This window comes from Carlito syrichta, unplaced genomic scaffold, assembly GCF_000164805.1.
Source record: "Carlito syrichta isolate Samal-C Ts95f unplaced genomic scaffold, Tarsius_syrichta-2.0.1 Scaffold303604, whole genome shotgun sequence".
In the NCBI taxonomy this organism is placed as follows: Eukaryota; Metazoa; Chordata; class Mammalia; order Primates; family Tarsiidae; genus Carlito; species Carlito syrichta.
In genome coordinates, this window is record NW_007247700.1 from 498,205 (window position 1) to 525,701 (window position 27,497).

At 44.6% G+C, this 27,497-nt stretch overlaps 2 protein-coding genes across 5 annotated transcripts in view; one reads left to right on the forward strand and one right to left on the reverse strand.

Moving 5' to 3' along the window:
• The window catches only part of NCSTN (nicastrin), a 16,243-nt gene extending 1,175 nt beyond the window's left edge, over positions 1-15,068 (reverse strand). The window contains exons 1-16 of one of the 3 annotated variants that reach the window (XM_008058710.2): positions 14,653-15,068; positions 13,313-13,417; positions 9,404-9,527; positions 8,857-8,978; positions 8,294-8,439; positions 7,082-7,232; positions 6,661-6,770; positions 6,294-6,446; positions 5,550-5,654; positions 5,315-5,392; positions 4,051-4,223; positions 1,807-1,909; positions 1,598-1,693; positions 1,208-1,295; positions 801-955; positions 324-536 (exon numbers count right to left, since the gene is read on the reverse strand). In XM_008058710.2, coding sequence (XP_008056901.1) covers positions 324-536; positions 801-955; positions 1,208-1,295; positions 1,598-1,693; positions 1,807-1,909; positions 4,051-4,223; positions 5,315-5,392; positions 5,550-5,654; positions 6,294-6,446; positions 6,661-6,770; positions 7,082-7,232; positions 8,294-8,439; positions 8,857-8,978; positions 9,404-9,527; positions 13,313-13,417; positions 14,653-14,734 — 2,004 coding nt within the window. In that variant the 5' untranslated portion in view covers positions 14,735-15,068. Of the gene's footprint in view, positions 1-323; positions 537-790; positions 956-1,207; positions 1,296-1,597; positions 1,694-1,806; positions 1,910-4,050; positions 4,224-5,314; positions 5,393-5,549; positions 5,655-6,293; positions 6,447-6,660; positions 6,771-7,081; positions 7,233-8,293; positions 8,440-8,856; positions 8,979-9,403; positions 9,528-13,312; positions 13,418-14,652 lie in introns of those variants that run through there. The other 2 variants (XM_021712696.1, XM_021712697.1) reach the window with 2 other exon arrangements.
• Positions 14,775-27,497, forward strand: part of COPA (coatomer protein complex subunit alpha) — a 51,184-nt gene continuing 38,461 nt past the window's right edge. For both annotated transcript variants that reach the window (XM_021712693.1, XM_008058711.2), the window contains exons 1-6: positions 14,775-15,000; positions 16,539-16,652; positions 16,848-16,921; positions 21,157-21,237; positions 22,694-22,770; positions 24,544-24,653. In XM_021712693.1, coding sequence (XP_021568368.1) covers positions 14,961-15,000; positions 16,539-16,652; positions 16,848-16,921; positions 21,157-21,237; positions 22,694-22,770; positions 24,544-24,653 — 496 coding nt within the window. In that variant the 5' untranslated portion in view covers positions 14,775-14,960. The remainder of the gene's footprint in view (positions 15,001-16,538; positions 16,653-16,847; positions 16,922-21,156; positions 21,238-22,693; positions 22,771-24,543; positions 24,654-27,497) is intronic.

Sequence of the window (27,497 nt, forward strand, 5' to 3'; positions counted from 1 at the left end):
ACGGGGGGGGGGATCGAGGGGGGGTGGCGGGGAGGATGCATGGGGAGGATGCCAGGTTGTGGGATTATCAAGGGGGTTTGCCAGGTGAAAGGTACTGGGTAGGGGTGCCAGGTGGGGATACTGGGTGGGAGCTACAGAAGAGTTCTGGGACCCACTGGGTCTCTCCAGAATGAACACATACTCAAGTTATCTGTGAAGAAAGACTTTCTAATGGGACATGCTGGCTGACCAGGGACAGATTTGCAGTAGGGACAAATGGCAGATGGAAGAGGGTATGAGGCAAGAAGCCTCCCCTCCTACAGTCTCCCCTCCTGCCATCTCACCTCAAGCTCTTTGCTGGCGATTAGGAATATCCGGGCACGGATGTCTTTCCAGCGGCTCTCAGTCCATGTGGAGTATTCAGTAGAGCTCCACTGACTCAGCTCAAAGGCTGGGGACAAGGCCCTGGCCAGCCGGGCAGTGGAGCGCACACACCGGGGGAGCCTGTCTGTCTCGTTGGAAGTCAAAGGGCCCTGGACCCAGGAGTACTCATACAGCTGCAAGAGAAGACAGGCCACGACGCAGGGCTGAGCTGACCCTCTCTCACTCGCCCTATACCCTGTGCCCCAGGCTCCGGCCAGCTGAACAAATTGGCTGCCACCCCTTTTCCCTTCAGGGGATCTGTTTCCACCAGGTTACTGCCTCTCTGCACTCAAGCTCCATCTCCCTATCTCAGCCCCCTTCCAAATGGGCCTAGGAGAAGCTTCAACTTCCTAAGGGAAGGGGATCCTAAGGGACCCCCGACACCCACCACCACTCACATCCTTGTTTTCACTTGGGACTTTGCTTGGGTCTTGACACTGCTCTCGGGTAAGATTGAGCACCTTGCCAGTCAGATTTGCCAAGGCATACTGCACGATGTAAGTGGCATTGGTGGGACTGGAGACAGCGATGTAATGTTGAAGAGGTCCGTCACCTGATTGCAGATCCAAGGGAAGGGAGCATGTGGTTGGGGATAGTAGGGGAAGGTAGGGAAGGACAGGCAGAAATAGGCAGAGTCCGAGATTAGCAGCAGCCAGAAAAGAGAAGGCGAAGAAAAAGGGATACAACAAGTATCAGAAGAAATGAAGGAAAGTAGGGGTAAAGAAAAAAGAGAAAAAAGAATAAGGATTAGCCCTCAATTATGACTTTTTTCTGTGTCCACCCCACGCCCACACCAGATGCTTACCCAAGTAGGACCACAGGTCCTGCCTGAGGATGGACCGGAACCATGAGTTGTTGGCTCTAACCAGGAACCCGTAGAGCAGGCGGGTAACCTAGGATTGGAACAGCAAGAAGAGAAAACCCTGTGACTTGGAGTGAGCTCAGGAAAGAATCTGCAGTAGAGATCTAGCTGTGGGGCAGGGACCATACTGGCCAGAGAGTCTGGGGCTGGGGGACAGTGGATGGCTCATAAGGATGCAGATGAGCCCACCCGGGAGCTCTCAGGGTGTCGGGTGTCCTCACGGGCATCAACAGGCATGTCAAAGTCCAAGGTTTGGGATACTACACAAAGGAAATATGGACAGAAGCAGCCTGCTGTGTGAACAGACAGGAGCAAGGGCCCATCTGCTCTCACCGTGTGGGGATCAGCCCGAATAGAGTCGCTGAAGTTGGTTCCTCCTGCAAGCTCATACAGCGCACGTCCCAGCACCGTGGCCACATCTGCCAGGGCCTGTGGTGGATGAGGAGGGGGTGGGATGGCTCATCGCTTCTTCCTCAAGGGCCAGCTTTCCACCATCTTCACTGTGTTCCCCAGGTGTCCCCCCCAGCCTGGCTCAGCGCTACCTTGGCAGTGTCTGTCACGAAGTTCAGGTCCTCTTCAGGGCTTAGCCATTCAGGATAGCTCATGTTAATGTTCTCAGCACTGTCGTAAATGCTCTGGTAATAGCTGCCAGGAAAGCCGGATTGCACCTTAGCTACATCCAGCCAGGGCCCTGTCCCTTTCCTCCCTGAAATGCCCTTTACGCTGGAACTCAGGATCTAATTTTTCATCACTCAGGGGGAAGGGGTGAGAGAGAATCAGGATCCCATATTAAAGAAGGCATGGAGAATGTGAGGCAGGAGTGAGGGTGGCAGTGGTTAGTGAAATACAATGCTCCTGATGGACACAGTAGAGAAGGTAATGAGTCCAGATCTTTAAACATGGGAAAGACTCTTCTATGGCATTTGGGCTGGAGATACAGGGGAAGCCTGAGATGATTTTCAGAGAATTCTGTCACATATCATCAAAGCAATTGTGTAACTGTTCCCAAGAGGGAGATTGGGAGCGGCGAGGGGATTAGTAGGTCTTAGGATCAGGGCTGCTCACAGATATATAAGACAAGGGAGGACCCAAAAAACCCAGAATTATCTTTCAGAGGTCAGGCCCCTTGTAGTATAGGCTTTCTCCCCTAGATAAGTGTTCTAGAAACCCATCAGCATCAGTGTAGCAGCTAGCATTGTTTTGAGAGGTTACATTCAGCTTCAGTGAATTTTTTGGGGGATATTCTTTCAGTGCATTTGCCAATTTCATGATAGGCAATTTACGAGCATACCTGCTCACACTGCCCTGAGTGTTCAGCAGTTTTTGGCCAAAAATGACATGACTCCCATGCTCCACCCTCCCTCTTCACCGGGTCTTGCCCCTTGCAACTTTTTTTTTTTTCCTGGATGAAAAGAGTCCTCAAAGGAAAACATTTTGCTAATGTGAGAGATGAAACAAAAAACAGCAGAAGCATTAAAAGGCATCAAAATGGACGAGTTCAAAAACTGTTTTGAGCAGTGGAAAAAGCATTTTGATAGGTATATTGCATCAAAACAGGGAGTACTTTGAAGGTGACTGAAGTTTAAACATGTAAGAATAAATAAATGATTTTTTTTTTTTTTTTTTTTAATCAGAGTCTCACTCTGTTGCCCAGGCTGGAGGGCAATGGCACGCTTCCAGTCACCATAGCCTTGACCTGCTGGGCTCAGACAATCCTTCTACCTCAGCCTTTCAAGTAGCTAGAACTATAGGCATGCACCACCACACCCAGCTAATTTTTAAAAAAAATTTATTGTACAGATGAGGTCTCACCAAGTTGCCCAGGCTGGTCTCAAACCTGTGGGCTCAGGCAATCCTCTCATCTCGGCCTTCCAAAGTGCTGGGATTATAGGCGTGAGCCACCACAGGAGACAGATCTTACAAGAGGGCCTAAAAGAACTCCTGGCGTTTACCATCAATAAATCCCTGCCCCAAGGAATCGAGTTAGCCACATATTCATCATTCAGATGATGAGTCATCCCTCATCCTAAAGTGGCATGAGGAAAGATTTAGAGAAGAGAGCCCCAGCTGCGAGAACTGTCATGCCTCTAAACAAATGAGACGGTACTACTCAGCAGAGGTTGGAAAACCAGAGCTCAAATGTTTTTGCTCAGAAACTCATCTGGCTCCAGGAAACTAGGCACTTGGCAATCCAGTCTGAGTAAGAAGCCCCTGTGGTTCCAGGCCTCAAGTGAGGAGCAGTTTAGAGCGCCTCAGACAGGGAAGAGTTGACTACCAGCGCCTCACGGCTCATCTCTGGAGTCGCTTGGCTGTAGGAGACACTTGACCCTCAAACTGAACCATGTGCATTTACCACATGGCAAAAACACATTACATTTCACAGAGTATAAAGACTGCATCCTCAGGTGGACCCCAGAGGGGGACTGCTTTCTGTCCTACAGCCAAAGAGCCCCACTGTCCTTCCTGTGCTCTTGTTAAAGATGACATCCTCTGCTGGCAGCCCTTGGGAACTCAAGCCCCTAGAGAGCCTGGGAGAAGCCAGAACCATAACTGAGGAGAACTGTGCTAGGAAAGGGCTGAGGGGGAGGACGGTTTTCTAAGATAAACATCAACTCAAATGAGAGGATCAGGTGGGAGAGGAATAGGACACTGAGCCAGACCATAAACTGACCTGAGGTTTTGGGGGAGGGGGAGGTTGTGGGGAGACGGGAGAGGGGTGACCTTCTTCCCAGACTGCAGAATGGACTCTCACAGAATAAAGAGGGTGCAGGGTCAGTGAGTCTTACTTGTTATGGAAGGCAGCAAGGTGGTCAGCCAGAACAACGCCCGAGATGTTTCGAGCTCGAAGAAATCGCTGCAGAGAAGATGGTGGGAGAGGCTGGGACTGATTTGGCCTCCTGAGGATGACAGCAGGGACACCAGCACCACTCCTCTCCAGTGTGGCCAGAAGGTCCTCCACCTGAGTGATGAGGGAGATTAGCAGATGGGAGGCCAGGGAATGGGCAGTGGAGGCTGGGGAATGGGAAGCAGAGGCCAGGGAATGGGAAGTGAGAGCTGGAGAACTGGAAAGCAGGGGCCAGGGAATGGGAAGTGGGAGCTGGGGAACAGGAAGCAGGGACCAGGGAATGGTCAGCGGAGGCCAGGGAATGGAAGGAGGAGGTTGGGGAATGGGAAGTAGAGGCCGGGAAATAGGCAGTGGAGGCTGGGAAATGGGAAGAGAAAGCAGGGGAATGGGCAACAGAGGCTGGGGAATGGGCAGCAGGAGGTCTCTTTTAGGTCCAAAATACTCTATACTTCTAGCCCCTGCTTGGGAAGCTGCTCTATACTCTCCCAGACCTGTATTCCTTGAGGTTTTGGAGACCAAGGCTCTCTGAATTCCTGTAGCTCCCACCATTCTTTTTAGAGTTAAGAAATTAGGGCACAGAGAAGAGGCCTGTTTTTTCATATTTATAGGTGAAGTCCATCATTTTCAGAACTCTGCCTTATCCTCAGTGGATGCCCCAGTTATTATCTGTTGTGCACAACTGGAGGGGACACATAATAAAAAACTGCTGCTAAATGCCAACTAAGCAGCCAATTCTAGGAGCCCAGAGCAGAGATGACACCGCAGGCTGGAATGGCAGAAAGAGAGCTGCCTGGAAAAAAGCAGGCCTAAAGTTGGACCTAGAGGGGAGGAGAAATTGAACAAGCAGTGAGGAAGTAGAGGACAAGCTGGACACAGCCGGGACTTTGGCAGGGCAGCCTTGACAACTGGATCCTCGGGGCAGCAAGAAGAGGAGGGAACAGGCCATTCACCTGTCCTTAATGGGCAGTGGCAGTTTGTGAGGCACCAAATGTTCAGAGAACTGCCCATTCCACGGAACCAGTGGAATGTCCCTGAGCTCCTGACTCTTCCCGGCAAGCAGTAACAGCTATGCTCGTCCTTTAGCAACACTTACTCTAATCCATCTCTTACCCTGTCCCATAAGCCCTGGGGCTTTGTGGAAAAAGGGCAGGGGTTTGGGTCCATATTCTGAGCTGCTGAAGCAGGAAATAAGATGTTCAGGTTACCTGATTTCGTACGGACTCATTTTTCTGAGACATGGGATCTGTGTGCATCCAAAGCTCTAGCGAAGTTCTTAAGGCCACCTGGGAAGAAGAGGGGATGAAGAAGCAACACTTATAATCAGTCTCCTATTCTGGCTCATACCTGGGGGAAAAAGTCAAGGGAAGAGGTGGTGGTATCTGCAGTCAGAGTTATAGAACAGAGGAAGAAGCTATGAGTAGGAAGGAAGAGGCTACAAACCTGCCCCAGCTCCACAAATGAGTCAATGTTCTCCAACTGCACAGGAAACTTGCCCTTCTCCATATCATAGACCATTCTAGAGCTGCCAATGTAGTCAAAAGTTTCCTGAGGGGTGGAGATGGGGGAAAGGGAAACAGATTCCAAAGGGTTAGGAAAGTCTCAAAGATGGCCAGGGTCCAAAGCTGTAAGCAAAACTCCCGTCTCTGGTCATCTGAACAGCTAGTCAGCTTATAGTCACATGGTCTTACCTGCCTCCCTGCTGTACCTCCCAGCTGTGACTATCCCTCATACGTATGTAACATAGGACTTCTCAAGCCCCCAAATGGGGAAAGCAGCCAGAGTAAAGCCCAAGGCAAACATCAGCTGCTATATGTCTGCTTCTTAACTCTCCTCCACCTACAATGACTCAGTTACACTCAGTTATGGCTGCTCTTCCCTTATTCTAGGGCCAGGTTATGGTCCTAGTGGGGGAGAGGTAGGAGCCTCAGGGCTTCTGCGGAGGGGTAACAATAAAGGGATCCAGAGGATAAAAGTAAAAGGATGTCTCAATAGATCTTATGGGGGCAGAGAGAGGAGGGTGGCTACACACCAATCTAGGGTGGGAAGCTTCCTAAATGGAGGGATCCAAGGGGAGACACGTGCAGACACAGCCAGAAGCTCCATGTTGGGGTCTCCCCCAGCCAATGCCATTCCTACCTCTACCATCTCCCTCCTTCCCGGCCATCCCAACCGAAAAGCCCTCACCCCCTGGAAGAAGACAAACATGACATTGCGGGGCAGGGCTGCTGCATCAGGTGCCTTCTGCAGAGCTTCAGCCGCAGCCAGCTGGGTGACGAAGGAGGCGACTGCGCTTTCAGCCCCTGGGGCCACGTTCCAGAAGAAAGAACGACTGTCCAGCTGGGTCCAACAGAAGAAAAGGCAGGGGATGAATAGTTCAAAACGGGCCCCAGTCAAGAGAACACAACTGTCCTGGAGCAATGGTGTCACAGCCCAGATTGCTCCCCATCTGATGCTCCCTGGTGCAGCAACTCTGAAATCTGATATGCCCAAGAGAGGCCTCCGGCTCTGTCTGTGCCAGCCCTGCCCACACTGATCAGGGGCCCACACTCACCCGAGTAGCAGCAACCACAACCCTGTCATCAGGCTTCAATGTCCCAGATGTATTAATAGGCTTGAGCATGCTCCACACATTGTAGTCAGACAGGGGGTCACAGACGATTTCTAGGCAGGACACAAACAGTGAGAGATTGACAGGACTAAGGGAGAGGGGTAGCTGTAAAGAAGACATGGGAGATTTCTCTGACCCAGTGCCCCCGTAGACTCTTGAGTAATTTTTTTGACCTCTAACCACTCCAGGCTGGCTTCTCTGCCACCATCCACTTCAGGAACAGGCTGCCTACCTAGTTTAAAACTGTTTCCACTTCTCCCATGGGTGCTCCTTGCTGGTGTCCACTCCTTCCCCAGCAGTCTCTCCCACGTGCCCTGACCCAGTCTCCCACCCAGCACACCTAGCAGGGTCTAGTCTGCCCCACCTGGGTTGATGCTGAAGGTGCTCTGGATGGAGCTGCGCCGCATACAGGTGGCGGTGCTGACGACGGCATGCATGTGCGAGAAGAGTTGCATGGCGCACAGCGGGAAAGCTGGGGCCGAGCCGTTCTCATTCAGGTTGTGTTCCCGATAGCACTGCGAGAGGAGACAGGACCCCCATGAGGCAGCAAGCTGACACACCAGAAAGAGAAGGGCTCTGTGCCATTCCCAAGCCACTCCCTTTTGTAAGACATTTGTCCCTGAGCTACAGTTGTCCCAGTAAAACCACATAATCTACAAGGTCAAAGAGAAAAACCCATCAAGAGGTGCAAAGGGGCATAGACTCAATGGCTTAGTTGGAGAAGATGAAATTACCCTATCCCAAATGGCCTGACCCAGGTTGGAGCTTCAGCCGCTGAAAGGGTCAGCGTGATTTGATATAAAGAGCACTGGAGTAAACTGGGCACAGTGGCTCATGCTTGTAATCCCAGCACTTTGGGAGACGGAGGCAAGAGGATTGCCTGAACCCAAGGGTTCAAGATCAGCCTGGGCAACTTGGTAAGACAATAAATAAAGAAATTAGCCAAGCGTGGTGGCGTGCACTTGTGGTTCCAGTTACGTGGAAGGCTGAGCTGGAAGGATCACAGGTTAAAGCCCAACAGGTCAAGGCTGCGGTGGCCGTGAGCGTTACACTGTACTCCAGCCTGGGTGACAGAGTGAGACTCCAACTCAAAAAAAAAAAAAAAAAGAGCACTGGAGTAGAGATCGAAAATCAGGTTCAGGACCACTTGAACATCAACTCACCACGTGACTGTGGATAAACCTCTTAACTGCTGTATGAGTCAAAATGGAAAAACTAGACTAGAATTAGAGCATATTAGAGCTAAAAACCACCTTGGAAATTACCAAACAGAATCTCTCAATTCCTAGTCCAATGTTCTTTTTACCATACTAGTGGTTCTGAGTCAGGGCTGAATATCTTGTTTCATAGTATTCTTTTAAATATTCTATTTTCTTCTAGCCTAAAAGGTTTTAATGCTATGCTACCAGGCAGGAGTGAAATGGGAGAGGGAAATGTGAGAAAAATAAACTTCTTGGTTCCTTTAGGAGCAACCATCTTTCAGGGAGTGTTAGTAGAATGAGCCTCCTCCAAACAGGAGAGCCTAAAAATAATCCTCTTTCTATCTGGAATTGCTAGGAGCTGGCAGAGTCATTACCTGCTTGATGACTTTAGTTTCATTTTCATCTTCAAGAAGAAAGATGGGGAAACTAAAATCTTCATAAGCCAAGCCATTGCCCAGGGAGTTCCACTGTATTTTTCTGCAGTGAGCAAACTCTGGCCCATAGGAGTTGGAATACACACCTGAAGGGGGGTATTGGGGGATGGAGGGGACAGATTACTGGGACACCAAGCACTTGGGGACCAGGTGAGGGAGAAAGGTTAGGGTATCACAGGGCTGGGACTAAACGTTCAAAAGGAGGTGGTAACTCAAAGAAGCAGGCATGAATCTATCACCATCCATACAGGTATCAGGGAGCCCTAGGCTGGCAGATGAGAGATCCAAGCGTGTGACAAAAAGAGAAGATGGAAAGTAAGCAAAGGAAGGGGGGGCAGGAGAAGGGAGGGATGAGCAGCAAAGACAAAGAAATACTATCTTCTGTTCAGAAGTCAGTTACTGGCACTACACACAGACACACGCATCCCTCACAAAGACAAGATATTGAAGCAGTAATGCACCTTAGGTGACAGTGGGTTCTCCTGATCCTTTGGGGCTCTTACCAAAACCATCATTTGGGCACTGCACACTAGGAGAGAAGCCTGAGGTGGGACTGGGCTTGGTCAAGGACACTGCAAGACCAGCAATTCGGCTGGTTCTGCCCTTCAGCTTCTCCATTAGGTCCCTGGAATAGGAGAGAATGCCATGAAGAAAGACAGGCAGGTATCACACGGCCCAACATCCTACCCTCCAAGATGGAACAGTGGAGAAGGAGGGAGTCATCCTGCTAACTACTTCTTCCCTTTTCCGTCTCTAACTTCTGAGTCTCAACTACAACCCAATCTGAGCTCAGGATTTAATTTTTTCAACCTTGTCCCTGAGTGACCCGGGGCACCCCGCTCCTTCTGCCTTACTCACTCCAGTTCTCCTTTAAGGTCATCAAGATTATTCCTTTTGATGATATACTTTTCTCTCTAAGGATTACCCTAGCTCTCTTCCCTCACTAGGCCTGGACAGCCAAGGGAAGTTTTCACTGCCAAGTGTGAGGACTGTCCACTGACTCCTTCCCTCTGCAGATGCGTTTTCCTGGCAAGTACATCTAGTTCTCACCTTTTAAAGAGCCTGTCCTCCAGCAGAACCATGTAAGGGGGGTTGGGGCCATCGGTCAACACCCACTGCAGGTCTTCTTCTTTCTCCACCACGTGGATGACCCCCGTGTCCCCACTAATTGAAGCTGCCAGGACAGAAGGAGTCAAATGAAAGCTCCCACAGGTGACAACTTTGACTTTGCCTCACTGATGCCGCAGACCTTTAATTCCCAGAGATGTCACACCACATTTGGATGAGGACAGGCACCTTTGGGTTTGAACTGAAAAGGCGAGTTGCCCCAGCTCCAGCTAAAGGTTATTGGGAGGGAATGGAGGGCAGGAGAGCCCAAAAGGACTTAGGAAATGCCAGAAAGGCTCTGCTCTGTGAGCTTCATCTGCTTGCCCTCTCCCGTTAACCTCATTTAGCAATACACATAAGATTCTACAATCATGGACATCAACGTTTTCAAAACTGTATTTTCTCGAGGAAATGCCGGGTTCTAAATCTCTCGCTTGGCATTCTCGCTTTGAATCTTCCTTTGTGAAAACTTATGTGTAGATTCCCTTGACCTCAGTAGCCTTCCTGGATCACATTCCTTTGCCCTATGTGGGAATGACATTACTTGCCTCTGGTCAGTCTTAGAGGAGGTTAGTTGAGAACTCTGTGGTCTCTAGAACACAGCTTCCTAAGCAACAGGCCTTGAATGGACTGGAGATGTGCTGACATTAATTTTCCTCATTTCTGGAGACTGAGGGTTTCCAAAGTCCCTAGGATGGTCACTTTTAGCCAGGAGGAGACTTATTTATCCCAAGATGCCCCATAAATATCACCCATTTCTCTGTGCCAGGATGCCATACAAATAATATTTTCTATGTGTCTCACGATGTGACAAAGATTGGGAAGCACTGTTCTAGAGAGCGGACAACCAACAGCTCAGAATACCTTGAATCCTGTGTAATTCGAGCATCAGGTAATACCCCTCAAGGCCCTAGTGCTCCATGTAGAGCTATCCTAGTGTCCTCTCCCTACAGAAAACTGGATGTATTATTCGTAAATTATTTCAGACCAGTAGTTCTCAGACCCAGCTGTGTATCAGAATCACTTTGGAGTTTCAAATAATACAGATACTTGGTTCTTACTTCAGATCTACTAACTAACAGTCTCTCACCAGGCGCAGTGGCTCACACCTGTAATCCCAGCACTTTGGGAGGCGGAACGAGAGGACTGCCTGAGCTCAGGGGTTCAAGACCAGCTCAGGCAACTTGGCGAGACCTCATCTCTACAATAAATCAAGAAATTAGCCAGGTGTGGTGGCACATGTGTGTAGTTCTAGCTACTTGGAAGGTTGAGCCAGAAGGACTGCCTGATCCCAGCAGGTCAGGGCTGCCGTGGCTGTGAGTGTGCCACTGCACTCCAGTCTGGGTGACAGTGAGACTCCTACTCAAAAAAAAAAAAAAAAAAAAAATCTCTTAAGGTGAGACCCAGGTATATGTATTTTTCAAGATTTCCCACATGTGGTCCTTTATTATACAGTCAAGCATGAGAAATATTATTCTAGACCAAGGCACTGAAATACTTGTAACTGGCATGAGGCAAAAACCATAAGCATTTCCTGATTGCCAGCCAAGCAGATTTTTTTTCTCCCACGGGACCCTGTAAAATCTACACACAGAGGCAGGGTCCCCAACATCCAACTACATCCTTACATAGTAAATACTAAACAAGTTCATGTTGACAGTGATAATAATAAAATATGGAGGAATATCAGAGTCTGGAATAACTTTAGTTAAGATCCAGATACCAGTGGGAGCTCTAAGTAAAACAAAAAACATGGGACAAGAGAAAGCTAGTGTGGCAAATAAAAAGCACACAGTATAACTTCAACTCCAGGGAGGACAGGAAGAAGGCACTAAGCTGAAACAACCTGGATTCTCATCTGGGTTCCAGATGCTGAGGTCTTAATTTGCTTATTCTCCCTGTGCCTTCGATGAGGAAGTTTTCTACCCCTCTTCATTTCATACTATGTGGACAGATTGTAAAAGGGAGGATAGAAGAGAAGGAGGGAAGGAAAGAAAACCTATATGTAGCTCCCTTTGAGCACTTTAAAAGGTCCAATAGAAACAGGGTATTATAATCAGAAATCAAATCTTTTTCTCCTTAGTTTTATCATGTTTGCAACCCTAATTAAAGCGGGCACAGCCTGTTCAGAACACACAGACATGATGAAGTAAGACTTAGAAATAAGTAGATTGAAAAGGAAACAAAATCTCAATGAGGAAGTAGCCAGAATCCAGCCCCACCCCTCGTTTCTCTGTACTGGCACTTGACTTTATCTCTAGAGGCTACTGCTTTGCTTCTCACCGCACTGTTCTAAGAACACGCAGAAGAACGACTCATTCTTAAAGGGGATTTCTCAGAGGCTGGTTCCAGGAGAATGGGGTCCTGGGCTTTTGTACTTACAGTGAGATTCCAGCAAGACCAGCAATCTGATCTCAGCCTGCACTGGACCTGGCTCTCTTCCACTCACAAACCAGTTGAGAAACAGTCCAACCAATCAACCTACTCCCAGTGCTTTGCATCTTGGGGACATGGGACAATTAGCATACACTGATGCTTAGGGAAAGATGGTTAGAAGACTAGTGACTGCCTCCTAAAGAAGGTCCTTCACTTGCCAGTGTCTCAGTTTTCTCCTACCAAATTGGAAGGTTTCAGACAATCACACAGTACTGCTGAGACCACATTATTTACTTGGCATCATCAATAAACATCTATTAAAAGATAGCTTGGGCTGGGCAGGTGGCTCAGCCGGTAATCACAGCATTTTGGAAGGCTGAGGTTAGTGGATTGGCTGAGCCCACGAGTTCAAGACCAGCCGGGGCAACTTGGTGAGACCTTGTCTCTACAATAACTAAAAAATTATCCAGGTGTGGTAGTGCGCGCCTATGGTTCTGGCTACTTGGAAGGCTGAGGTGGAAGGATTGCTGGAGCCCAGGAGGTTGACACTGGGGTGGCCGTGAGTGTGCCACTGCACTCCAGCCTGGGTGACAGAGTGAGACTCCAACTCAAAAAAAAGACAGTTGGACTTTTAGCTTTATGCAAGTATTCTAATCATTATTATGGAAATGACCTGAATTTCAGAGGTGATCAATTTGATGATGAGGTAGCCAAGATCTGATCCTAAGTTTAGGATCGGCTTGCCTGCAGAACTACATTCTGACAGAGCTACTGTCCACAGAAGAATAAAATTTGAAGACAACAGGTCTTCAGATCCCAACTTTTCCTATCTCCGATTTTTATAGTTTTTAAAACCATGGTGTCATGGCACTTTGTTTTGGAACACATTTACAAAGCATAAACTGGAATGCTTCACTAAATCCTCTTGCAACTACTTGGCATTTTCAGTGTCTTCTCTTCAAATAGTTCACTGCCTTTAAGAAGACTATTTTGGTTCCAAAAAGATCATGTAGAGTGCAGAGTACTTAGACTGGACTCCGCAGACTATGAGACCTCTTTCTCCTTAGAAAACAGTATAGTAGGGTGGGTAAGAGTCCTGACTTAGAATTTGGGCTAGCAGGTTTTAACTCCTGGCTTCATCAGCTACTCCCAAAGTGCTCTTGGAAAAGTTATTCAACTTCTGTAAGTCTCAGTTTCATCACCTGTGAAATGAAAATGATGATAAGACCTATTTCATGGGGGTTGTTGTGGGCATAAACAAGATGCATAAGTAAAAAGCTTGGTATGTGACATTTACTAAATATTAGTTCTTATTAATTATCTTCCCTGATTTGATAGATAGTTCTCAATCACCTCCTACTAACATAGTCCAATTTGAGTGCCGAAATTCCTAAGTGAGACATGAATCTTTCTTAGTATCTAGGGCACAGACAGAAATATCAATATTCACAAACACAAATCCCAACTTCAACTCACACTGACAGCCAATCTGATGAGTAGCATTGAGCAGACGGACACAAGGAGCCGTTTTATTTAAGGGGATATAGATCTTCCTCTCCACTGAATTTCCCCTGCACAAACCTGATTGGAAGATAAAAAAATATTAGAAAAAAATGAGAGACACAAGTACTAGCTTCTATCATGTCATTAGCTCAATGTATGGCTTGGGCAAATCATTCAATATCATACTTTCTAAAATAGGACTAATGTCCATTCTTCTCACTTCTTGGGCACATTATTGTAACAGACAAATGCTCTACAAGGCACTCAGCTCTGTGCCTCAAATGGTTATTACAAAGTCCCAAAGTCCATGTAGGGCCACTGACAGTGCAGCTAGGAGAGAGAAAACCTGATCTGCCCAAGGTGTTTGACTTTAGATGTGCCAGAGTCCAGTTGCATGGGTGATCATATTTCTGTGTTTCTATCCTGTATGTATTGAAAGGGTGCTGGTCTATGACTATAAACTACAACAGTGAAAACTTTTGAGACATTTTTCCAGGAGTGCGAACAGAATTGGGAGAAATCTTACGCCACACACCTGTTATTCTAACATCAGTAGGTCATTTGTGTGCCTGCAGTGTGGGGTAGCTATAGTTTCTCCTTTGGGGATCTTTAAAAAGAATGTGAATTTGGGGGAAAGCACAGTCACATTTGAACATAGGCATGTATGCATTTTAGGGCTTGCCCAATTAGAAAGCCCATATACCAGTAAATAAATGTGTGTAAGCAAACACTTAAGTTCCATTATAAATGCCTAAAGTTCCTTGAATCATTTCACGGTTTTAACAATTAAGAGTACCCACATCCCACCTTAGTCTCCCTTTACTGAGGAAAGAAACTGAGGCAAGGCACAGGAACACACGGGTTTATGGTGGTGTCAACAGAGGAAGATTTGAGTATGTACCTTTTAAGCGCCGCACATTACACACAGAACGAGGCTGCTTTCATCTCTACGGGTCTAAACACGGGGAAGAAAGCTAGCTTTCACACCTGTGCCTTTTGATTGTGGGTGTGGTGGCTGGGGCTGTGGAGAAAACGAGGCATTCGGACTAAGTGGGTGAGGGTCGGGTTGGAAGTCCAGGAAGAGGCCTAAGGCGGGGGAGACAGCGAAGCGATACGACGTGCCACGGGGGGAGAAGGGACCTTCGGGTCCAGGGAACAGGGGAACTTCTGTCTTGGGAATGAAAGAGAAAGAGGATTTACAGGGTGGAGGACAGAGGGGCAGCATGGACCAGACGGGAGACGGTGGCGCTCGTGCTGGGCCGATCCGGAGAGTTTCCCCTACAGATCGGAGCTCACGGGCAGGGAGGCCTCACCTGCCAGTAGGACGCAGAAAGACAGGAGGCGAAGACCCCGACTTCCCGGGTCAGCCCCAGAGCCGCCCCCAGCCGTGGCCATCTTGCCTCTCAGCTGAGCGGAAGCCTCAGTTCCCCTCCCCTCAGACAGCGGCCCCTCTAGGCTTCTACTGACGGCGTCTCGGTGGCCCGGAGCTCCAGAGACCGGAAGTTCGTGTCTGGAGGAGCTTCCGGGAGCCGCGGCCGAGGGTCGCTGACGTGGAAGCGTCCGAACAACTGCAGGGAGTGGCGGGGCGCCTAGTGAGACGTCGAAGTCGGAGGCCTGAAGGATGCTAACCAAATTCGAGACCAAGAGCGCGCGGGTCAAAGGTAGTGGACAAGAAAAGGACGAACATGGAGGCTGGATGTCAGGGGCGGTGCTGACACGGGAGAGGAGGGAATGGATAGGCGTGCGGGTGGAATTGGGCCTACCTACAGGACCCAGAGGACGGCCGGAGGAGAGAATTAAGGCCTGGAGGGCGGTTCTCCAGGCCGCTCTTCTTTGGCGTGTCTTCGGGCTTGATTTGCCCGGAGAGGGGTTGCCACACCGCAGGGGATTCCTTAGGCCCACTCCCTGTGCCTTCCTGTCCCTTGTCCTATTGGGGGCCGTGTTCCCGACTTTTATACTTCTTGGCCTGTTGTCTTTCTGATAACCTTGTTGTATGCAGTGGCCTTGGGGACTGAGTCTCGACCTCTGTCACCCGCACCCGAGTCAGTAGCCAGCCTTGGCTGCACCATTCGAACAGATAGTGCCTCCACTGGGTTTTATTTTCTGCTCGGAAATTTTTGTGAGAGTACTGATCAGTTCCTGTATGTGAGAAAACTGTCCAAAACTTGGAAAAGAACCCTTAGAAAGGAGACAGCAGCTGGACTTGGTGGCTCAGCCTGTAATCCCTTGCTTTGGGAGACTGAGGTGAGTGGATTGCCTGAGCCTGTGGGTTCAAGACCCGCCAGGGCAAGTTGGCGAGACCTCATCCCTACAATAAATCAAAAATTAGTTGGGCGTGGTAGTGCACGCCTGTAGTTCCAGCTACTTGAAAGGCTGAGTTGGAAGGATCGTTGGAGCCCAGCAGGTCGAGACTGCAGTGGCTGGGAGCGGCCACTGCACTCCAGTCTGGGCGACAGAGTGAGAATCCAACTCAAAAAAAAAAAAAAAAAGGAGATGGCAGAGCAATCCCTAGAACTCACACAGGGCTGGGAATGGTTTTGTGTAATAGCCAAAATGGCTATTACAGAGCTTTAGATAGAGATCTCAAATGGGTATTACTTTAATACTTTTTCCAAATTATACCTAGACTAAAGACTGCCATAGAACCCCTGTAATACAGCTTTTTTAAGTGCAAGTGTTGAAAGGATCAACTGATTCCAAGTAACTTAACTGCATCCTTTAAACAATATTTAAAGGAATATAACAAAAGCTAGCAACAAACATAAAATTCACAATATCTGACATCCAATAAAAAAAAATCATCAGGCATGTTGAATGAATGAGTGTATGAACCTAGGATTAACCTAGCTATTTCTTTTTCTTATCAGAATTGACAGAAAGTGGCTGGGCATGGTGAATCATGCCTGTATTCCCAGCACTTTGGGAGGCTGAGGCAGAAGAATTGCTTGAGCCTGGGAGTTCAAGACCAGCTGGGCAACATAGCAAGAACTCATCTCTACAAAAAATTAGCCAGATGTGGTGGTGCACACCTATAGTTTCCGCTATACTCAGGAGGCTGAGGCAGGAGGATGGCTTGCCCAGGAGTTTGAGACTACAGTGAGCCATGATCATGCCACTGCACTGTAGTCTGGGCAACAAAATGAGACCTTGATTCATGGGACTTACTTTGATTGTTGTATCATTTGCAATTTCTTTTCAGGACTCAGTTTCCACCCCAAAAGACCCTGGATCCTTACTAGTTTACACAATGGGGTCATCCAGTTATGGGACTATCGAATGTGCACCCTCATTGACAAGTTTGATGAACACGATGGTAAGATGTTTCTAGGAGAAAGTTAACAGAGATACATATTTATTCTGTTCTGGGGCATTTTAAACCTGGTTTGACATGGACTCCTATGATTAAGGAATGTGAGAGTGATAGAACTGAAAAATCTTTAATAGGAATCACCTTAGAGACTAGAAAGGATAGCTCTCTCTAACATTCATTGCCTGCCTTTGCCTCCAGGTCCAGTGCGAGGCATTGACTTCCATAAGCAGCAGCCCCTGTTCGTCTCTGGAGGAGATGACTATAAGATTAAGGTACAAAGGGTTTGTCATGACAGGGAATAAGGGACAGAAGGATGTGGGAAGGTTTGGGAATCTTGGAAAAAGCTAAAGGACAAAACAGCTTCATTCTTACAGAGTTCAGACTTTTGACAAAATTATCCAGAGAACTTACCCAGCAAAGATATACTGAATGTTTACTGTGTATCAGACACCATTTTCTTTTTTGGGAATTCAAAAATAAATAACAAATGGCTTTTGTTCTCAAGGAGCTTTTATTCAAAACATATACCCAGATAATAGCATGTGCATTTTGGTTGGTGATAATTCAAAATGAAATAGGAAAGAGCAGCCCGGGTGCAAAGACAAAAGGTGTGATATAGCTGGATGCATCTGAGAAACTCTTATTAGTTTTATTTGGAGAAAAATGGTAAGAGAAGGGGCAGAAGGTGAGGTGCCAGATCATTGAATACCTGTTTGCAGCTCTCACGAGTTTGGATACAATAATGCAGGTAACAAGGAATTATTAAAGGGGTTTTAAATATAGGCATGATGTCAGATTTACATGTTTTTTAAAATGCTACTCGGGTAGTAGTACAAAGAAAAGATTGAAAAGATTGAAGACTGGAGGCAGAGATACTGGTGACCCAAGCTTAGGCATTAGCATTTGAAATGGAGAGAAAGAGATAGATGTGAGAACTCACGGAAATGAATTGGTATGTCTGTCAGATGATGTTGGAAGGCCAAAGAGGAGAAATAAATGAGAGACTTTCAGGCTTCTGTTTTAGTTCACTGGGTATAATGGGCATGTCTTAACTAGGAAAGGAAAATCAAGAGAGGGTACAGTTTCCTTGAGTGAGGAGAATAGGTTATGGATTTTGTCTTGGCTCTGATGAGTTTGAGGTGCCTATAGGACAGTCTAGTAGAGGTTTGTCTGTGCTAGAGATATATTTGGGGGTTGTCATGAAGGAGGGAGCCAAAGGAGATGTAGTGATAGCACTTAGAGTGTATGTTGAATAAGAAGACAAGCCATCATTTAAGAGAGAGAGGAGAGTTAGTACAGGAAAGAGTGATTTGAGGGGTTGAAGAAGAACCAAGAGGGAGAAGCCGAAAGCAGCCTCTTGGATGCCAAGAAAGGAGAAAATTTCAGGAAGGAGAAAGAGGAAGAATGAAAGGATCAAGACTGAGAAGTAGCCTTTGAATTGCTTAATTAGACAGGCATTATTGATTTTAGCACCTTTCTATAAAGTAAGGAAGCAGACAGAATATAGATAATTCTTTAAAGAAGATTGTGATAAAGGCAAAAGTTAGAGACAGTGATTAGGAACCTATAAAAATAAATCAAAATTTGCTCTGTTCAGTTCCTCAAGTCATTTTCATTAAGTCTTTGTATCCAACCAAACCTGTGAAATACACTTCATTAAAAGGTAGTCTTTTTCATAATCTTTTTAAAAAAAAACTATATGCTGTGACTACACAGCAGAACTTAGGTGACAGGGATGAGGAGAGACAGCTGCCTGCAGAGAAAAGAGTTATTCAATTTATAGGAAGGACAGGTCTTTTTTAGTTTTAGGCACCTTATCCTGGGGGCAGTGGAAAGTCAAACTACCGATAGATTGCAAAAGCCCCTAAGCATGTCACCTCATAGTAATATTTCTAGTGAAGTATTGGGTATTTATAGTGATGAACATTGAGTGTCAACAGTGGTTAACTTGAAGCCAGGCACAGTAGCTCTTGCCTATAATCCAGCACTTTGCGAGGCCGAGGTGAGAGGATTGCTTACCCAGTAGCTCAAGGTGAGCCTGGGCAACTTGGTGAGACCTTGTCTCTATAAATTAGCTGGGCATGGTAGTGCACGCCTATAATCTCACCTATTTAAGAGACTGAGGCAGGATTGCTTGAGCCCAGGAATTTGAGGCTTCACTCTAGTCTGGGTGACCGAGTAAGACTCTGCCACTAAAAATGATAATAATAACAACTTGGGTTTCTTATCTGTTTTAAAAGGAAAGACTGGATGTCACTTAAGAAAAAGTTTTTCCTCAAGATGATTAATATTTTAGAAGAATTATCTTCCATTTATGAAATGTCCAGAATAAATAAACCTTTAGAGACAGAAATGGATTAGTGGTTGGAGGAGTTGGGAGGAGATAGGGAGTGATGGACAGTGGGTGTGGGTTTCTTGTGGGAGTGACACAAGTGTTCTAAAATTGATCATGGTAATGGCTGCACAACTGTGACTGTACTAAAAGCCATTGGATTCTGTAAGTGAGTAAATTGCATGGTATTTGAATTGTGTCTCAGTAAAGCTGCTATTAAAACAAAGGAGTTCTCTGCTGCTAGTGGATGTGCAGTGTTAACATGCTGTGGTATTAATGTACATTTTTCTGGTGACTAATGAAGTTGAAAACTTTTTCATAAAAAAGGGGGATTACTTAGAAAAGTCATGTCTACAGATCATCATGCTGCTTGCAATATCCAGATAAATGTAGCATTAATATAATCCCCATTTACAAAGAGTAAGATAGGGAGCCTAGCAAATGGCCAGAGTATTGTTCTAAAACTGTACGTCTTTACGGATTCATGGTTCTGGAGCGCAATACAGGACATTAAGGGAACCAAGACAGTTGGAAACTAGACATATGAAAGTTTAAAATGCTAAACTCTATAAGGAAAAAATGTCTAAAAATAGTATTTATGGTATGGTCTAATTTTTGTGTGAAATTTTACTGTGTACATGTATATTTATGTATAGATGATTGAACAGATGGAGGTGAAGGTATTAGAGTACTTTTACTTTTCATGTCATTTGCTTTCTCTCATTTCTATACATACTTAATGAGCACCTGCCTGGTGTCAGCCACTATGTTAGGTGCTGTGGGAGTAGCATTGAGCATGAGGGACAAGAATCCTGCTTTTAAGGAGCTCACATTCTTGTTTAGAAAGATCATGTTTTTGGGTTGTTTGAATTTGTTATAAGAAGTGTTTACAAAATAAAATTTAAATATTAAGAGATCAGGATAGTAACAAGCAGGCCCAGACAGATTATAAACATAGAGTTAAAAGTTTTTTTAGAGCCCGCGGGTTTGAGACCTGCCTGGGCAACTTGGCGAGACCTCATCTCTACAATAAATCAAAAAAATTAGCCGGGCGTGGTAGTGCGTGCCTGTAGTTCCAGCTACTCGGAAGGCTGAGGCTATCTGACCTCTCATTTTGTACTCTTTGAGAGGTTTTCTGGAAAAAGAAGATGGGCTATCTTATATTTATGGTCCTTATATTTAGTTTCTCCAGTTGTGTTCATTGATGCCTAATACTTTAGTAATTGATTCAACTTCTATCTTAATATAATATTGTTTCTCTGCTTAGTTCAGCCTAAGTGAGCCATGTAGTATTTTCCATAGTAATAAGTTAAAGTCTGATTGATAGATGAGTACTGACCACAAATGTATGGGCATCATTTGCAACTAAGGTAGGAGTCTAAGATGATGTCATATGTTATATTTATTGTTTCCTTTGGAGTCATGTTATCTGTCCTACTTTTTTAAAGTGATAGGTAGGCTGGTTGCAGTGGCTCAGGCTGTAATCCCAGCACTTTGGGAGGCTGAGGCAAGAGGATTGCCTGAGCCTGGGGATTCGAGACCAGCCTGGGCAGCTTGGTGAGACCATGTCTCTACAATAAATCACAAAAATTAGCCGGGCATGATGGTGTACATCTGTAGTGCCAGCTATTTGGAAGGCTGAGGCAGAAGGATCACCCGAGCCCAGTAGGTTGAGGCTGCGGTGGCCATGAGCGTGCCATTGCATTCCAACCTGGGTGACAGAGTGAGACTCCAAATCAAAAAAAAAAAGTGATTGGTAAAGCACTAAGGGGTCTGTATTCAACTTGAGCACACAATTGTGCAGTAGAAAGAAGAGTTTCAAGTTAAGCCCTGGACAAGTGTCTTGTCTCCTGTTATTAAATAGAAATGGTTTCTCACCAAAGAAAGAAAAACTTTTCCATAATTTTATCTTTAGCTTTTCCCTAACCTTGCCCCCACTGCCCCAATCCCACTTTGTTTATCTGGCCTATATTTTCATTCTTGTTCTTTTTCCCTTCAATCTTAAAGCTTCATAACAAGCTTCCTACCTATTTAGGAATACCAAACTGTAAGTCCAAATACACACACACACACACACATATATACAAATGTAGACTTACTTATTGAGAAACCTGAACCTTTCAGAGGCCCAAGACACGCCTATTCTTTTCCTCAGTTGAATTTCTGTCTTTGCAGGTTTGGAATTACAAACTTCGGCGCTGCCTTTTCACATTGCTTGGACACTTAGACTATATCCGCACCACTTTTTTTCATCATGTAAGTAGCCATGATGGTGCTGGTGTTGGAGCATCTTTTGGTTTCCCCAGAGGAATCTTCTACTTGATCCTCAAGAACCTGTGTTTTGATAACAGTTATGTTTTTGGAGTGACTTTTCTAGCATCTGTGTGGTGTTGACCTTTCTGCTTTTTTTTTTTTTTCCTGCAAAAGAAAGCACTTGGATTATACTGAATGTAATTTAATTGGATTCAGTGGATTCTATGAGGAAGTCATTATCTCTCTGTAGGGAAAAGTGGAGATTAGATTTTCAGTTTGCTGTGCTAGAAGACAAAAGTTTGCAGGCTAATCCCATGTGAGGTTTTATTAGTAAATAGTAGGTGTGTCTGGAAGAAGGTCAAGCTAAGATGTAATTTTGATGAGCTAGTAAATATTCTGAAATATTAGCAGTTGTGTCCCTCTATGCTAGGCTTTGGGATCTGGTGGAGGCTGTTCCCTTAGCTATCATAGTAGATTCAGATACTAAGTTACTGATTAGAGACTCTCAACCTCTTCATTCAGTCCCAACCTAGCAGGATCTCCCTATAATTCTCTGCTGTTAGAACTAGCTTATATGATTCTGTGACTCTGAGTAAATTAAATCTCTTGAATTAACTTAGAATATAATGAAACAAACAAGCATTTACTCACTGAGTATACTTTATTTCCTTTTTTTAAATTTAAAAATTTTATGTTACAAGAGAATGGTTGAGAAAAGTACAACTAAAATACTTGAGAATGATAACTACTCAACAAGATAATCTGTTAGGTAGGAACTGTTTGCCATAGAGAACTTGCTGAAGATCCTTTCCTAGCCTAGAACAAGTTGCTGTCTACCTGAAAAAAATGAAAATTCTTATTTTCCCAGCTCAGTAAATATGTATGTGCCTTATACTTGCTAAGCTGTGCTAAAACACTGGAGATAGAAATATGAATAAGAAATACTTCCTTTTCTCAACAATCTTTATAGACTCCAAAAAGGCTAAACCGTCTTTACGTGTTTCCTTCTTGCTTTTGTTGCTGAGACTTGGAAATTTTTTGACACTGAATGGCCTGACAGGTGGGAGTCAGACTAAAAGACAGTCTTCCATTCTAGAGTTAAAGAGAGAAGAGCCTTTCTCAGTTTCTTAACTTATAAGGTTAACTATGTAAAATATAAACGTGCATATTTATAGAAGTAAATGTAAATATATGTTGTACTGGCTGCCTCTGAAAGTCTATTATGCCTCTGTCTGGTTTTCATTCTTAAATCTTACAGGTAAAATGCCAAATTGGGAAAAGCCAGTAGAGTGGTGGGAGGAAGGAACAGCTAGCTTATTGTCATAAGCAGCCGCCCCTTTACTAATGCAGCTGAGGCATTGGGCAGTGGAATGTACCTCTGAAAGAGAAAAATGGTTACAGGAGCTTGATGGAACAAACTTGTTTAATGTTTAAAGCCTTTGTTTGGAATATCTTTCAGGAATATCCCTGGATTCTGAGTGCCTCTGACGATCAGACCATCCGAGTGTGGAACTGGCAATCTAGAACCTGTGTCTGGTAAAGCAGGAGGCAGAGGGCTCAAAAAGAGACTTAAATTATTCCAAGTTTTTTATGATCAACTTCTCTTCAGAACAGTCATATCCCTTCTCAAACGGCCATGCTTGCTGCTTAATTACTGATTGTATTTATAAGATACTTTTAAATACAAATATGGCTGGGTGTGGTGGCTCAACCCTATAATCCCAGCACCTTGGGAGGCTGAGTCAAGAGGATTGCCTGAGCTCAGGGGTTTGAGACCAGCCTGGGCAATTTGGTGAGGCCTCATCTCTACAATAAAAAAAAAATTAAGTCGGACATGGTAGCACACATCTGTGGTTCCAGCTACTTGGAAGGCTAAGGTGGAAAGATTGCCTGAGCCCAGCAGGTTGAGGCTGCAGTGGCCGTGAGCATGCCACTGCACTCTAGCCTGGGCAACAGAGTGAGACTCCAACTCAAAAAATAAGTAAATAAATGAACAAATAAATAAATAACAAATATAGAGGCCAGGCACTCTGGCTTATGCCTGAAATCCTAGTGCTTTGGAAGGCAGAAGCAAGGGGATTTTCTCAACCGAGGGATTTGAGACCAGCCTGGGCAACTTGGCGAAACTTTGTCTCCCTACAATAAATAAAATAATTAGCCAGGTGTGGTGTTGCACATTTGTAGTCCCAGCTACTTGAAAGACTGAGGCAGCAGAATCACCTGAACCTAGCAGGTTGAGGCTGCAGTAGCTGTGACTGTGCCACTTCATTCCAGCCTGAGCAGTATTCTCAAACTCAAAAAATATATTTATACATACACAGAGAGACACAGAGGCACACAGGGTCAGGCTTAGTGACTCACACCTGTCATCCTAGCACTTTGGGAAGCCAAGGTAAAGGATTGCTTGAGTTTAGGAGTTGAGTTCAGCCTAGGAAACATAGTGAGATCCCATTTCTACAAAAAATAAAAATTAACCAGGTGTAATGGCCCATGCCTGTAATCCCAGCACTTTGGTAAACTGAGGCAAGGGGATTGCTTGAGGCCAATAGTTTGAGGCCAGCCTGGGTGATGCAGCAAAATTATGTATCTATAAAAATATGTACAGAGGTTGGGTCCAGTGACTCATGCCTATAATCCTAACACTTTGAGAGATTGAGGTGGGAGGATTGCTTGAGCCCAGTAGTTCTAGACCAGCCTGGGCAACATAGCAAGACCCTACCTCTATTAAAAAAAAACTTTTTTAATTACAAAATATATTTATATATATAGAGAGAGAGGCAGTCTCATTAGTAATGTATGAATCTGGATCTTTTGATAATTTCTTACCAGGGAAAAGAAGTCATTTAGTTAGGCTTTTAGAACAAAAACTTATAGCGGGTTTCAGTTCTGTTCCCTTGAACCTGAGTCAGGGTCTAGACATTTATCCTTCTTTGTGTTAGGAACTTGGAGCTCTACATAGAGCGTTTCCACGAAGAGTTAAAGACCATTTAAAATAATGTCCTTTAAGAGCAGTACCCTACTAAAATTGAACAGATAATTTTCAGTATGAATTACCAAGATTCTGCTTATTTTGAGAAGAGAGCTATGCAACCTTAGTTCTCCTGAAATTAATATTTAAACACTAAAGCATTAGAGACAAGAGAGCTATTGTTAAAATAGCTGACCTTGTTTATTAGTAGTGGTTCGGAATTGTTAGGATCACCTAACTTTGCCACCATAAAGAGTATAATTGGATAAGCATCTGTTAAATTTAGAGAAAGGTCTGTTGATTCCCACCTCTAATTTAGTATTGTCTGTTTTTTCTTGCAGTGTGTTAACGGGGCACAACCATTATGTAATGTGTGCTCAGTTCCACCCCTCAGAAGACTTGGTTGTATCAGCCAGCCTGGACCAGACTGTGCGTGTTTGGGATATTTCTGGTGAGCTACCCAAGTTCAGGGGACAACCTAGTCATGTCTGGTGCAAAACTGCAATTGCTTAAAATAGTGAAGATAGTTGGATTAGACTTGGAAAATTTAGAATATTTCCTTCTATAATAGCATCTTTGTTTCTGTAGGTATTGAATCTGTTTTGATGGTTCTTCACGTTAAAGGTGTTCTGAGAAAATGATTACTCTAGGAAATTGATTTGAAGAAATTTTAACTTTTTAGTTAGATCAGTTCTTAAAATCTATATATTATTGTGGCATTTGATTAAGAATCAAGCTTTCCACTACAGTAAGACAAAATACATCTTCAACAAAAAGATATTTTGAGAATATATTAATGCAAGAAAATAAGATGCTTGGATCCTGTTGATTTATTTAGAAACAACAAAATTTCTTTTGTAGATTTCTTCTAGTGTAAGGAGCATGGTTGGGATAGTGAAGTTGGTGATATTAATGTCCAGTGTACTTTTTAATGAACAGACTTTTAATAAGCAGACTTCCCAGACCAGAAACTAAAGAATTTGTAGATTTTGGATAGCTGAGAGAATTCCTCCTTTCACAGTTTACCTATTATGATTTTGAAATGAGGATTTAATTGGTTATTCCTGTATAGAGATGCTCTAAAAAATTGCTAACTAAGCCAGACGCAGTGACTCATGCCAGTAATCCCAGCATATTGGGAGGCCAAGGTGGGAGAATTGCTTGAACCCAGGAGTTCAAGACCAGCCTAGGCAACATAGTGAGACCTCATCTCTATAAAAAAAAGTTTAGAAATTAGCTGGGCATAGTGACATGTGCCTGAAGTCTCAGCTTACTCAGGAGGCCGAGGCAGGAAGATTGCTTGAGCCCAGGAGTTAGAGGCTGTAGTAAGCCGTGATTGTTCCACTGCACTCCAATCTGGAGAAAAAAATAAAAAGAAATTGCCAAATAGAAAATGTAAATGCAGAGAATGAGCTGTACCTGTGAGTCAGATAGAAGTGATTTGTGTTGGAATAGGGAAATGAGACACTAAATGCAGTGATTTTTCTGCCCGTTTGCATTTACTTATTACTTGGTAATTGTTTCCTTTTGTTTGTTGACTTAGAAATTCTTGGAGATATGAGTTTTTTAAATGGCAGTGACTAAACAACAAAACAGTTTTTCATTTTATAAAAGGAAGGCCCCCTCATAGGTCTTTGTCTGATTCTTTGTGGTAATAAAGGAATCACCTATATTACAGAGTTGAGGTGATAACTTTTCCCAACTCTGTTTTGGCATGGTGGACTGGGGAGATATGGTACTTGTTCTTACACACCATTAATGGACAACAGGTTGAAAGTTTGGATTCCCAGATACAACATTTGGAATGTTACAGTAACAGTTGTTTAGGTTAATGTGACATAGAAACAAGCCAGGGGGTGATGGAGACAGTTGTCAAGTAGAACCTTTAGATCATGCTGCCTTTGCATTTTTCAAAGGCTTGGAGTTAAAGAGAGTGGTGTAAACAATATTGTGCTGAAGATGATAGGGTAGTTAGACTCTTTTCCTCTAGGGCACCGCCATTGCAGTTTTTCATCAGACTGACCAGGTGTTTTGAAGTACACCCAGATGTGACCAGTCATGCCAACAGGAGGAGCTAGGCACAGGCACTATGAGCCGGTGCTCTCTCCTCACTGTCAGTACCAGAGAGCTTGGTATCCACTCTCCCAGTAACCTAGCTATGGGTTTCTATGGTTTTTCACTGAGCACACATTCAAAGCACTCTCTCTGTCTCAGGATCTAGGAGCGTGATAGAATTGGATCCCAATTCAGCCCTGATCAGGGCTAATTATGTAGGATGTAAAATAAAATAGCCTTTCCAAACCTGGATTCTATGAGAGATATTAAGTGCTACAGAAAGTACTTTGAGTGGCTATTTTCTCAGTTTTTCCAAGAATGGTATTCAGCTAATGCCATGCCAGATCATAAGTTAATTTGTTACATACCTAGATTGATACTTTCAGGCATTAGGGCTTAATTCTTTCCAAAACACCTGTTGAGAAGAGCCGCTCCACTCTAAGAGTAATGTTTGTGCCTCCTGATACTAGAACAGCATGTTCCCTGTTGTCTAGCTAAAGCAGTTGGGGCTGCTCAGGTTGGATTCTCGTTAGTGAGCAGGATTCTCGTTGATGATCATGCAATACCCAAGAAATACTCCACCTTTTGCAGGCAGAGAGCTTTTTTGCATCAAAATTAAGGGCCCTAGAACTGAGAGGAGAGGGAGAGAGAGTAACCCCATGGGGTTTATCCTTGCTCTTGAATGTGTGAAGTGCATGGATTACTGTGTAATAACATTTGCAATTGCTATATTTAGTATATGTGTTAGTGGGAATTTTGTGCTAACTTGCTGTACTAATGTTAATGCTCTGTTTACCATTTCTCAGTGTTTTTCTCTACCCACAGCTCTTGACTTCCAGTAACCCCTTAACCAGAGTGGAAGGGAGAGTCTTTGGTATTTAATCAAGTGGGAGAAGCTTTTGGATTAGACTTTTGTACTTATTTTTCCTTTTCTAGAAATCAACATACTCTTTTTCAGCAGAGTTCTTTTTTGCATGGGTTTAAACAAGTCTGAACACAGGAAAAGGAATTAGCTTTTAGAAATCTGTTAAGAACTAGAGCTGATATTCTTCCTGAGAAGGAGAAGTTAGTTCTGAATAAGAGAATTAATACCTCTAAGTTTAGAGGACTGGTGAAAGTGCTGATTATTATTATCACTATTTTTTGGCTGTCTTGTTTTTAAGGGACACTCTGAGTTAGATAAGCAATAAAAGAGTACAGAGTTTTAAAGGAGAACCTGTCTCTTGATATGTTTCCCATG